This window comes from Aricia agestis, chromosome 3, assembly GCF_905147365.1.
Source record: "Aricia agestis chromosome 3, ilAriAges1.1, whole genome shotgun sequence".
In the NCBI taxonomy this organism is placed as follows: Eukaryota; Metazoa; Arthropoda; class Insecta; order Lepidoptera; family Lycaenidae; genus Aricia; species Aricia agestis.
Window position 1 is genome coordinate 9,012,559 of NC_056408.1, and position 14,577 is coordinate 9,027,135.

General features: G+C 34.1%; 1 protein-coding gene across 4 annotated transcripts in view; it reads right to left on the reverse strand.

The window, feature by feature from the left end:
- Positions 1–285: 285 nt before the first annotated feature.
- Positions 286–14,577, reverse strand: part of LOC121725305 (lachesin-like) — a 30,340-nt gene continuing 16,048 nt past the window's right edge. For 2 of the 4 annotated variants that reach the window (XM_042112193.1, XM_042112196.1), the window contains 6 exons: positions 12,375–12,503; positions 11,888–12,025; positions 5,142–5,306; positions 3,415–3,489; positions 3,187–3,270; positions 286–998 (listed from right to left, as the gene is read on the reverse strand). In XM_042112193.1, the coding sequence (XP_041968127.1) occupies positions 895–998; positions 3,187–3,270; positions 3,415–3,489; positions 5,142–5,306; positions 11,888–12,025; positions 12,375–12,503 (695 nt within the window). In that variant the 3' untranslated portion in view covers positions 286–894. The remainder of the gene's footprint in view (positions 999–3,186; positions 3,271–3,414; positions 3,490–5,141; positions 5,307–11,887; positions 12,026–12,374; positions 12,504–14,577) is intronic. The other 2 variants (XM_042112195.1, XM_042112194.1) reach the window with 2 other exon arrangements.

Sequence of the window (14,577 nt, forward strand, 5' to 3'; positions counted from 1 at the left end):
AGCCAAATTTTCGGCGATCAATCAAACCGTGTCGAAGTCTATTAATTTCAAACATATATCGGAAACAAAAAACATTGCACGATTGATGGCCTCATGTTTTATAGAAAAAAAAATATAATTTAAATATAGAAAAACAGCAATAGAAGAGAGGGACTATAGCCAATACATATTATATATATAGGATAACACAGGACACGAAAGAGGTAAATTTTGATAGATATTTTCTGTGTTAAAACCTCCGTAGCCAAAATTATTTTAAAGGATTTGATAATGAAAGATAACAAAATAAGTAAGCTGTTTTATTCACACGTCTTTGGCAGTTTTTTTGTAGCAGTAAATTACAAAAGTTTCGTTTGTCTACATTTCGATACATAGTCTAGTCTTATCTAATTCTAACATTTACAGCATTACGAAACAACTAGAAATATCTCAAAATATAAAATTATAATCACATTTAACATAAATAAAATATGAACAAGTGTTGATATTTAACGGCCTCCTACATAGTTTTTTAGATATTCCTATTAAAAAAGAAGATATATAGACTCGAAATCATTGAACCTTTTGAATGGGTAGGCTAAGCTACTAAAACGAAATCAACACCATATCTAATTAGAAAGTAAAATTGTCATAATAATATAATAATTTAATACACATTAAATATTGCTCTCTATTTCAACATCTCTAATTCAGGATATACGAGCATAAAATTAATTAAAAGCAAATCTTGAAATGTACGGCGACACAAGGAATATGCTAAGTTAACATAATTACAATTCGTAGTACATGGCGACAGCGTTTCGGTTTGATTCTGAGTAAAACTTATTGTCTGTTCAGCTTAAAGAAACACTAAAATAGGAACACGAAACTATCGAATATAAAAATATACATTTATCAGGACTGTACGAGACGGTATGTACTGTGGACAAGTAAGAGTAGTAGTAAAATAAAGCGATCTAATTTGTGAGTGCAGGCGGCGCTGTCGTTCTCGTAGAAATCTGAAAATTAAACATTCATTATTGTCTCAAATAACGTTCGTCAGCGCTTATTACGATTCGGCTCAAATATTTTAATTAAATCATGTGTTGGGCACAAAGCTAGCTAATTTTCCATTTGTCATCCCGGAGCCGCTTTCGGAATAAAGAGGTAGATAAAATCACATTCGTATTTCTACAGATACGTCTCAATCTAACCAAATATGGGTATATTATTGGACTTATTTTTTATCACAAGTTTTAAGTAAAATGTTTATGCCGTAATCGTTACTTTATTGACATAATATTAATATTGGTGCATATAAATGCGAGGTCATGTAGGACCTTACAATCCTTACATACCATGTAGGTTGAATCATATTTGTAACATTTTATAAAGTGAGTTTGGTCCCCCGTAGGTAAAGTTCTAATTGCTCACGATGATTTGGGGTCGCATTTAACGGCAAATACATAAATTTTGCGGTCATATTAACTAGATTTAACGGAAAATATATTTTTATTTTACAACGTAGACATAATAAAAGTGAAATAAAACATTAAATCGGTTTTATGGAGGGCCAGAAGTCAAATTGTTGGGGATAGAATACACGCGTAAGTGTAAGCGGAAAATCAAACAGAGAATCTTCTTATATAATCTACATTATATGTAGGTATATTTTTAAATTTATATTAATAAAACAAAAAACAATCAGAAATTATGAACAGAGTGGAAATATAAAGTTCATGACTAATAAATTAAAATATACACTACAAAATAATACAAAATACTTTAACATAATAATCGGCCAAGTGCAAGTCGGACTCGCGCACGAAAGGTTCCGTACCGTTATAGAGAAAAAATAGACCAAAAATTATGTTTTTTGTATGAGAGCCCCCCTTAATTATTTATTTTATTTAAATATTATTATTAATAATTATTAAAGTACACGTAATATATCTAAGGCCTTTGTGAAAATTTCAAGTGCCTACCTTTTTTATAATTATTGATTACGAGCAAAAAAGGCCAAAATTGTTGTATGGAAGCCCCCCTTTTAAAATATGAATATTATTTTGTTTTTAGTATTTGTTGTTATAGCGACAGATATTATGCATAATCTGTGAAAATTTCAGAACTCTAGCTATAGCGGTTCTTGGGATACAGCCTGGCGACAGACGGACAGACAACGAAGTCTTAGTAATAGGGTCCCGTTTTTTCACTTTAGGTACGGAACCCTAAAAATGATCAAAATTAAATCACTGCACTGCGACCATAATTCAATATATTATGCTATTGTAAAAAAAAAAAAAATTTAAAGAAAGTTTATTTTCTTAGAATAAAAGAAGTAATCGTTAATGGAAATTATTAGTTTCTCAAGGTAGCTCCGACCGCAAAAACTTCGAACATAATAGAATTTTTATAAGTACTTAACTCTCATAACAAAAGTCACATTCCGCAATAACAGCCTAAGTTGGTTCGTAGTTCTCCTATATTTGAGTTTAAAAAAGTTTTTATGTATTCATGAATATCATAAATGCAAAAAAAAACATTATCTAGATTATTTCTAAAAGAAGTTAAAGGAATGTTGAGACTTGCGAGGTTGGAAATCTTTTAATGTTTTATCTTTGATTGAACATTTCTAAAAATATTGCGGTCTCGTTTCCGGAACTTTGACCTCAGATGATGACATGGCAATTTCATTGTTAGGTATGCGTTTTATTTTTAGGCTATTAAGAAAGCTGAAGCCTACGAAAACAGTCAGTCGTACACATAAAGTTAATATACCTAGCGGAATAGAGCAACAATCTCGAGCTGAAACGTAACCAAAATTGGTTTTCATCTGTGTGAAAAATATGTGTACGTATACACTCACACAAGCATGATTGAACGTGAATTCTATGAGATTAAATTGCCAACGTGCGGCACGTGCCGACTGGACGTCAAAAAAAGAGTGCTGCTGTCATGTATCACAGGTCCCTTTTTACCACGCAGTATTACTGATAGTGACATCTCTCTTGCTCAGGCCTTTGTTTCTCTATTCCGCTAGGTATATTAACTTCATGGTCGTACATGAATTAAAAAAAAACATCACTGTTTGAGTGAGTCACTCGCGCGTACACGTGGTAACTAACTTAAAAAAAGCTTACAATCGTAGCGTCATTCGAATTATGAGAGTCGGACTCAAATACTTAAAAAAACTTCTCAAATTATTACCAAAATCTCTGATTTGTTCACCGTAAGCTTCACCTTGGAAAGTCGAGCTGATCGCGTCGCTTGCCTGGACCACTTGCAATTGACCTAAAAAATAATATTCCGTGAATAACGTCCATGTTTGTTTTGCCGCTGACTGTTGAACATTTTCAAAAGTTAGGCAAACAGTTGTAGTAAATTATAAAATTGTATTTTTAGTTCATTTTATGATTTGAATAGTCTGCGTTATACCTTTCTTTCTTATGGTTTGATTGTCCAATATAGTCTTCTGCGTTGTCGTGAATGCAGAGGGCGGTGCTGGTATTTCTAAAAAAAAAACGGGTTAAGATATAAGTATAACATAGACTAACTTAAGACATTGTCCAGGAGAGTCAAGCACATCCAAACGGACTTCGATACTATCAGCATTCAGCAATAAGCTGAATACTACAAGTTTTTTTAAATTTAACAACAATGAAACACTTTCTTTAATTAAACTGTAATTAAGTAAAGCAAGCTTGAGAGTCTCGACTTTTTGTGACCTTTTGTTCCGTTTGCAGTGTTTGTACGTTTAGCTTAAATAACTGTCTTTAAAGTTACTTTTTTTAGAAGCAGACAAATAATGTTTCTGAATTTATTTCACCTAGTAAAATGTGATGAAAACTATTTCCTTATAATTACAGTTACCCTAGTACATACCGAGACCCGACGCGGTTCGTGATATAATATTTTTGTTACAATTGTTACCTTGATGTTACATTAGGGTTGATTCAGACCGAAACGCGATGCGTAGATGCATTTCTACAGTGCTCCTAAAGTGATAATGCGCATAGAAATTTTCGAAATTTATCGTCGAAGGTCGTATTTCCCGAGCGTCCGTCCGAAGACGTCGCTGCAAGCGCTGTTTTAAACTTAACTTTAAGAAAAACAGCGCTTTGCAGCGAGCCAGCGCTTTTGACGTTTCCATGCAGTGCTATTATACGTTACGTTACAGTGCTATAACTTACCGCGATGGCTTCCCGGTGAGTTATAGCACTTTATTGACGGACCGGCGACAGCGGACAGCCACCGGCTATATGACATTTAAATTCTATTTCCTTTGAACAAGGTGCAAAATGCAAGTGTATTGTTTGGGGCTCTTACGTTTCGTAGATTCGGGTGTTTTCGTTATTACGACAATAATTAGCGAAGATTTTCATGCGCATTATTAATTTGGGAGTACTTACTACTGTATATAGATTTGACAGATTCGCAAGACGTCTCTCGCAATTGAAATCTGTCAAATACATACTTTATGCCGCGTCGCGCCTCGCCTCGTCGCGTTGCGATCTGAATTGACCCTTAATCGTGAAGATGAAAGTGATATTGCTTGTGATCGTATTAGGCGTAAACACACAGCAGCGAAGCGACGCAACATTTTACTTCCCACTGTACTAGAGTGCCGTGTCGCGTAGTGCGATAATAACTCACACAATCTTTACTAATACTATAAATTCGAAAGTGTGTCTATCTGTCTGTCTGACGTCTGTCAGAAATTTGGTATGGAGTTACTTTGAGTCCCAGGAAAGGACAATAGCTTTGGCCACACTGTGCCTTTTTCTGTTCATCAAGGGCATGCCTTATAGCGCTGTCAACAGCGAACGTGAGGCATGCCCGTAACGCGCGTTGAAATCGTGGCGCGCGCTATGACACTTTTCTTTCAACGCGGGTGGATTTTGACGCGCGTCACGGGCATGCCACATCTTCGCTGTTGACTGCGCTATAACGCATGCCCTTATTAAACAAAAAAAAGGCACAATGTGGACAAAGCTATAGGGTACTTTTCATCCCCCAGAAATGAGCGGTTACAACGATAAACAAACGTTGGCGCAACGGAAATAAAGAATATTAATATATTGCCGCAACATATCGTGTCACTCCAATGTTGCGTAGTGCGGTATCGCCTTTAATTATAATGAAGCAACAGTAAATTAACACACCATCGAGTTTGATGATCCCGTCTGTTTCGCCCAGGGAGTTCTTGGCGATGCACTTGTAGAAACCGAAGTCATCCTTGGATATGTTCCTGATCTTGAGCATCATGAACTTGTTGTAGCCGCTGTCCACGGGGAACGCCTCGTACTTGCCACCTACAATTTCCATTTCTGCTTAAATAATACAGCTGTAAACAGGGGCCGTACCACGAAACCGTTTTGAGACTCAAACAATCGAACGAGAATACCGCGTCCTGACAAACTTGAAATGACATTGTTAGAGCAGGACGCGGCATTCTCGTTCGACTGTTTGAATCTCAAAACGGTTTCGTAGTAGGCCTTCAGACTCTTCCATCGAACTGAATAATATGCAGGTTTCAACGTTTGTGCAATTTCGGCTAAGCTTTTATAGTTTACGTAATACGGCCATGATGGAAAAAATATACGTGATTGCGAACTAGTAGATGGGTGTATATTATATTACTTATTGAGTATATTGCCACAATGATGGTAGCAATATTTGTTTATCCATCATGGTCCAACATCAAGAGCGGCCTAAATTCAATTATCAAAGTCAATCAAGAGAAAAAATGCATTAAAAATGCATAATTGAATAAAACATAATGATAATAATGATGAGCTGTTGCATAATTATTCACCACTAGCTTCATTTGTTTAACGGATAAAATGTATATTGACTGTGCAATCAAGTAACGTGACACGTAATAAAAATGCATAAATGTGAAATTGGCGTTAATGTATTAAATTACAGATAAAATATACGATAAAAATGCTATGAAGTACGTAATTCGGGGCAGATGGTTACGGTTTGGCTCCCCCGAAAGATCGGTCAATAATTTATCGCCAAAACTGGGATTAAAAAGCCACTGGGGTAATTTGGATAGGCAATACTATAAATATTAAAATGTTGCATTAAAGTCTCCGATATTAAAACTTTATACCCAGAAATTAAACTCTATATTATATTATTTAAAATCATGACATCATGAAATGTGCATACCTAAATGTTTTGCAATAAGTTTCAGTATAAGTCTAAAGCATAATAATAAATAATAAAATAATAAAAATTGTTTTATTTCTGAATAAATTTGAATCAAATATTTTCAGAATGTTGAACTACATGTTGCCTACCACCGGTTCGGGAACTAACCCGGCGAGAAGAACCGGCGTAAGAAACTCGCACGGGGCCACTTTTTAGTAAAAAAGTGGAAAATTTGTCTTTTAAAAAAATAAAATTTACAATGTAAATAACTTAATCTATACAATATGAATACACAATTGTAAGTCACATATAATAAATGTAGAAGCAGCCTTGCAAGCAGCCATCCTACTCCCAAGATGTGCTATCGTTTAGGAAATCTTTGACCGTATAGTAGGCTTTGGCACACAAACGTTCTTTAATTACTTTTTTAAATTTATTAATTGATAGATTTTGAACGTTTTCCGGGATTTTATTGTAAAGGCGTATACATTGACCTTTAAAAGATTTACTTATTTTGCTAAGTCTGATCACTGGTATTTCCAGCTTGTGCCTATTTCTAGTGTTTCTACCGTGACTATCACTTTTAGTTTTAAATTTAGTTAAATTCTTTCTAACATACAATACATTATCCAAAATGTATTGAGAAGCAACCGTTAGAATACCAATTTCTTTAAACTTTTCTCTCAGAGATTCAAAAGCTGACATTTTATAAATTGAGCGTATAGCTCGCTTCTGCAGCACAAAAATTGTATTGATGTCGGCAGCGTTTCCCCATAAAAGGATACCATAAGACATTCTACTGTGAAAATAACTAAAATAAACTAGTCTTGCCGTGTCTTCATCAGAAATTTCCCTAATTTTTCTGACTGCATATGCTGCAGAACTGAGCTTACCTGCAAGATTAGCAATATGAGGACCCCACTGTAATTTACTATCTAATGTAATGCCTAAGAATACAGTGGAGTCCACCAAATTCATTTTCTCATCATTTAATAGTAAATTGGTTTGAACTTGCCTAACATTGGGCAAAGTAAATTTTAAACATTTGGTTTTCTTAGAGTTTAAAAGTAAGTTATTAACATTAAACCAATGTACTATTTTTGAGAGAGCACTATTTACCTCGTCGTAATTTGACTGCCGTCGCTTCACTTTAAAAATAAGTGAAGTGTCATCAGCAAAAAGTACTATCTCATTATCCTTAACTAGATAAGGTAAGTCATTAATGTAGATGAGAAAAAGAAATGGTCCTAAAATGGATCCCTGTGGTACACCTAATTCTATTTTGGTCCCATTGGATCTTTTACTATTAACTTCAACCCTTTGAGTCCTATTTTTGAGGTAAGAAGTCAAAAGGCTGAGTGCTGAGTCCCTTATGCCATAGTGGTGCAATTTTTTGACTAAAGTAGCATGCTCGACACAGTCAAATGCCTTAGAGAGGTCACAAAAAATACCTAAGGCATCCTGTGACTCCTCCCAAGCTTCAAATATGCTACAAAGAAGACCTATACCAGCATCCGTTGTGGAACGACCCTTAGTAAAACCGTATTGGTTATTGTGTAATAAATTATTTAAATTAAAATGTAACAGTAATTGCTGTAAAATTATTTTTTCAAATATTTTACTAAGAGTCGGTAAAATCGAAATAGGCCGGTAATTAGTCGGATCTGATTTAATTCCCGCTTTAAATAAAGGTACGACCTTACTGTGCTTCATTAAGTCAGGAAAAACACCACTCTTAATGCAGTCATTGAAAATTATTGCCAGATGAGGAGCTATGATGTCAATTATCGATTTAATAATTTTTGTAGACATGCCCCAGAGATCAGTAGTATTTTTAATATTCAACAATTTAAAGGTATCAATAATATCTCTAGGGCTAATTTCCCTAAACTTGAAATTGACATCACATTCCTTTACATTGTCTCTGAGTAGCTTTTCAGCAGCTTCTGGTGAGGAATTTAGATTTTTTGTAGTTGAGACCGGAATGTCAGCAAAAAACTTTTCAAAAACCGTCGCAACTTCGAGATTATTTGTAATCTTTTTATTTTCAAAGTATAATTCAAAATCAGTGTTACGACAGGTGACGTTTCCAGTCTCACCAGATATAACCTTCCATGTAGTTTTGATTTTATTTTTAGAATTTTTAATTTTATTTTTGATATATAGAGCCTTAGCAGCTTTACAAACTTTTCTGAAGGTTTTAGAATAATTTTTAACATATGCTTTAAATGATTCACTACTGTTGCTACACCTCTCATCATATAATTCATATAATCTTTGCCTACTTATTTTAATTCCTTTAGTTGCCCATTCAATAAATCTGGTTTTTTTATTATCGTTTCTAACTGTTTTAGAAGTAAATACTGTATTAAATTGTGTTCTTATTACCTTAAACAAATTATTAAAAGCTTCATCTGAGCTATTTGATCTACCCAATGACTGAATATTTGAATTTAATTTACTTCTAAATTGCTCAATACGTTTTGTAGTCACAGGAACAAACACAAGATTATCCTTTACGTTATTATCGCAATTGACATTAAATGATGCTAACTGTCCACAGTGATCAGAGCTTAACTTATTAATTATTTCTTTTTTATCGGGAATGAGATTTGTAAATATGTTATCAATACAAGTAGCTGTGGTCTCACAGACTCTTGTAGGTTCATGAAACAAATTGCAAAGGTTATATGATTTAAATAAAGATGTGAATCTAACAGTTGTGGAATTTAAATCCAATAAATTAATATTAAAGTCTCCACATATAATAACCCTTTTGTTAGATGCACATATTTTTGACAGTATTTGTTCCATAGTTTGTTCAAAGGTATCAAATAACCCTGAAGGAGGCCTGTATACACCCACAATAATAAGATGACTTAGCTCTATGCAAGCTACTTCAATTGTTCGTTCAATAGAGAGACTCACAATATCTTTACGTTCCTTAAATTTTAAATTATTTCTAATTAATATTAAAGAGCCGCCTCTAATGGCATTTTCTCTACTGAACGAACTAGCTATCTGGTGGTTATTGAAATTGAAAGTGAGTTCATATTGTCTGAACCAGTGTTCAGATATACAAATAATATCAATGTTAAATTCCTTTAAAAATAACTCAATTTCAAGTTCTTTACCTACCATACCTTGTAAATTTTGATGCACCAGATTAATCAAATTACATTTATTCTTACTTAATATATTTGAGTCTAACAAATTATTGGTAGGATTTTCAATACTAAATTTATTTCCGCAAGAGATGTCCTCCATTGTCTTATTATCTAATTTAAATAAATATTTGGAACATATTCCAATTCGTTAATATTATGACTAGTATAATTCTGCTCAATAGAAGCAGTAGTCTCTGAAGCCAAACACTTGGCTAATACATAACATAATAATATATAAGCATTGTTATCAAGCACAATATTCTTGGTCTATGTAGCTTTAAAATAACTGGCAAAATGGTTTCACTTAGAAGTAGATTTAATAAGACTGGCGGCTATTTAAATATTGTATCTACTAAGTGGGATATCCTTTTGGATGCAATTAGTTAAGTGGACTAAATCGTCACTGTTGCTATTAATTTAACCCGGAATAGCAGTCCAATTGCAAAGTAAGTTTTATCGCCAACTTAATTACTTCGAATAAATCCGCCATCTTGAGTGGGTGACTGCTGGAACCGATATTTCTTTTAAATCCATCATGGATCGAGTATTTAAAGGATATTGTTTCAATATAACAATATCCGACTGGACTAAATTCTTGTTTTCGAGGAAATTTCTGTTTGGTAGATAATTGATAAAAACCGCCCCATTTTTTGGAAAAAGACTGAAAATGTATTTATGCCATATGATTAAATGCTATATTTATTACTTGTAAACACTCTTAACGATCACAGTGAGCCCTGGCACATAAAGGCTTATAGTTTAATATCGGTCTGCGTTCGATCAAGCTGTTTTATTCTTTCTTCCTGTCTCTCAACTATCCATCTTCCGAGGAATTTCTGCATTATGCATTACAATGCAGTATGCAGCGGTTGATAAGATGCTTGGGAAATAGATGATGGTAACGTGTTTCATTTACCGGTAAAGGAGGTGAAAAGTGGCTAGAGATTCCATTTTTTAAGGTTTAAGGATTACCTTGTAGCAGTTAAAATAAAACTAGATGAAACTTATAAAGGATTTGCATTGGCAAAACGTTTATAAGTATTATATAGCTTAAGTAATTCTTCTAATTATAATACAAATAGGTATGATAGCGATTCTCAGCGAAGCAACAAATTAACGTTCATCACATCATACCTAGGTACACTTTTCTGAACTTAAAGTCAATGTACTGTGATGAGACGATGCGATAATAGGATTTTTTTGAATAAGTAACATTTAAAAACTCAACTTTATTAACTACACGAGAAGATACACATTGAATTGACATGCCGCGGTGTTGGGCTGCAACTATTTAATTTTCAATAGCTCATTTAAAAATCCCTTGCTTAACCTCGACGCGGGCAAACCCTTATGTTTATAATCAACGACAACTTACTTTAGCTACTTGACTAACTATTGAAGTCTACAATACATTTTACATCACGTACCCTATTAATACGTAAGCTATAAATAAGCCACGACAAGGACATCGCTTTAAACTCCCTCAACAGTTTCCAACACAATGAAAACTATTTTCACAATCGGGCAATAAATCACTCGATAGAATCACACAATATTATATTCGACAGAGACACATGCTATTTAAATGGACATGACAAATGTTTGTTTCGTATACTCAGTTATGACTAGCGATTAAGGCGACGCCTTGATAATTTGGCTGTAGCGATATCGATTTTTCTCAGCAATGACTAAAGCTAAGAAATTAAAGTTCATTGTCAATTTTCATCATGTCTTTGTTTTTGAATTACTCATTGCATAACACGATTGGTCAACTTTTATAACACAGAATAATCAATCAAAAAGACCTCTGTAAAAAAAGGGATTCTCATTTTGCCAACAGAGGAGAGAGATTTAAGCTTCCAAAATTAGTACATAGATTGGTTCAAGCACACACTTTAATTTGCCCATAGCTTATATGAAATATATTTATGGTTTTTAAATTACGCGACAAAAAAAATTTTGTCGCTTACGCCCTTTCCATTTCTTGCTGTTCCATTATATCGGCCGGCAGAAAAAAAGCAATCTAAAACAATATCCAACACGGTTTTTTACTTTATCGCGGCGACACCTTAAGGCCGAACTTTTACGGCAGCTCAGATATATTTTTGGTCGCACAGTGTTGTCACTAAATGTAAGTAAAAGATAATGTAGAATAGGAAAGAGTTAACGAAATAAGTGTTAGACGAAACATAATTATTTTGAGCATAAAGCATTGATGGTTTTCTTTTATATTATTATCGATTTATACACGACAGTTATAAAGCTTTCTTTAAAGATATTACTATTGTGCTTATATGCTGTCTAGTTACGATAACATAAGAAAAAATAATAGGTAGATGCCTGACTGACATAATTATTATCAAACAAAAATCGGTTTCAATAACACGCTGACTTCCAACGGGTAGTTTGCCCTGTATGAGGTGAGATCTACTACGCACTATTTTACACGGTAGAGTACTGCGCATTCATAGGCAGACTGCAGGCCTACGTTATTTAGTAGGGCAATGTCAAATCAGTCTAGTGTGACGTCGACTGGGCTTGACATAACCCGACTAGATCTGATAGTACGTGTATGTACTCACCAGAAATGATCATGTCGCCGCGATCCGTAGTCCAGTAGTTTATGGAGGAGGGGTAGGCCTCCGTGTGACACTCCAACGTCACGTCCTGCCCGATGTAAGCCCCTTCCAGCTGGTTGGGTATCGACAACATCGGCGGAACTGTTGCAACATGACGTCATGTAATCCCAGATATATTACCGGCGTCAAGAACATTAACAGTAGATTATAGTGTTATGTAAGAGCTGTGTCTAAATTATTTAGTGGTAGCTCTACATGGGCTTCTGCTTTTAAATATTTTAAAATTTTGACTTTCTGTTTATTATATTATTATGGTCGATTTTAATCAGTATTCTTTAAAATTAATCATAATTTATAATCAGAATTATAAATTTAAATACTTATTAGAAACAAAAATTTGCTAAGACTATTGACCATCAATGTCCTAATATTATTTTTATTATAAGAAGGTTTTCTTGTATTTTTATTAATATCAAATTAAAATACTTACATTGTACCATCAGCATGATTCTTTTACTGATTGAAGGCGGCACCCCGTTGGAGGCGATGCACAGGTACGCGCCCATGTGTAACCGTGACACCTTTGATATCGTCAACGTCTCCCCGTCAACGACGCTGACTATAAAAAAAAACTAGTTATTCTAAAAAATCAAAGAAAAGTTAGTGTAAAAATCCGCCAAGTGCGAGTCAGACTCGCGCACGAAAGGTTCCGTACCATTATAGAGCAAAATTAGGCCATAATTTGTTTTTTTTGTATGGGAGATCCCCTTAAATTATTATTTTATTTAAATATTATTATTAAATATTAAAGTACACATAAAACGAAGTACTTCGTGAAAAATTAAAGTACCTGTGGCTGTTATTTATATAGAGCAAAAAAGACCAAAAAATCACGTTTGTTGTATCGGAGCCCCCCTTAAATATTAATTTTATTTTGTTTAGACAGATTGTCAGATACAGATACAATCTGTGAAAATTTCAACTCTCTACCTATTACCGGACGGACAGACGGACAGACAACGAAGTCTTAGTAATAGGGTCCCGTTTTTATCCTTTGGGTACGGAAACATAAAAAAAGAAAATCACAAAAACAATTCAGCCGTTTTGGATGTAATGGAACTTCAAACATCGAGATTTATCCGAACTCAAAACAGAGCCTTCAGCTATATTAAGTTATAGACCTGGATCCCAGAAGGATAAGACATAACTTACTCTCTGATGGATGAAACCATAGGTTATTAGTAGTGCCTCGTGTACTTAGAATACCTGCGAATTTGTGTAGCTCTAAGTGTGACACCTGGTCAGGTACCAGGAACCAAAGTGGACTAAAAATGAGTCTTACTTTACTTATTTTCAAATGGCTAATATTTATATATAATTTGTAGATTATTGTTCTGAACTAGTATCATGTAGTGTAAGACACTTTTCAATGACCAAAACTATTGCCAGACATTTTAAAAATAACTTTGTTGCTATTTTTTTTCAAAGGCATTATTTTTATTTTATAAATTAATATAACACCTTAGAAAACAATACGATATTGCAAGAATTTATTTTCTACTAGCTGTTGCCAGCGACTTTGTCCGTGTCAGCATACTGCATGGTATAATAACAAAGATGGACAATTTTCCCTTGTTTCCTCACCCAAAGGGTAAAAACGGGACCCGATAACAAAGATATTTCAGCCTGTCCGTCTGTGTGTTTGTCCATATCCAGACTGTACCTCCCCTTTCTAACGTGTAGTGAATATTATTAAAGTACGGATACAATTGAGTATTTTTTGGTCATATACCTAGGTATATGACCAAAAAATACTCAATTGTATCTCAATTGTATCTGACTAGTCAAGTGCCTACCTGTTAGACCCAGATCCCAGAGCGATAAGACAACTTACTATCACAATATGGACGAAACCTTAGGTTCTCAGTAGTACATAAGTACTTAGAATACCTTCGAATTTGTGAAGCTCTACATGGATCTATACTCACTCTCACTCACTCACCTCATAATGTGATAAAATGTCTGTCTGTTTGTAACCTCTTCACGCACAAACCGCTTAACCAATTTTGCTGAAATTTGGTACGGAAATACTTTACTTTTTAGGAAATGTGATACTTTTATCCCGAAATTTTGCGAAATGAAGTTACGGGTGTTATCTCTAAATTAATAAATATTGAAGTAAATTTATATAAAAGTAAAGCTATTTCGAGTTATTTCGTTTTATAAGGCATTTTATTTTTTGTAGAAAAGAAAAAGAAAAAGTATCTGATATCAGATAAAAGAATATATTTTACTATGATTATAATAATTAACTGCAAGTATTTGTCTGTTATTTATTCATCGTAATCATCAACAAAATAATTTTAATTTTCATCGTTCATCCAATCATCATCAAATGATGACTGAAATCATCGTTTCAGTCATCATCCGTGTCGTCATCAGCTACGGCAAGGTTTCTCAAAGTAGGGTTCGCGAACGTTGGCGAAGATTCACGTAATGTTGGCTTGATAACTAGCAGGCACGCGCGGCACTCTTTTGGCACTTTATGTATTCTCATTAGTTAGTAAGGGGTTTGCTGTTACCTGGAAATTGTAACAGGGGTTCGTGGATCCGAAAGTTTGTAAAACTCTGAACTAAGGTAACACCGCGTTAAAGTAAAAAACCGTGTTGGGTACGTTTTAGATTGCTTGTTT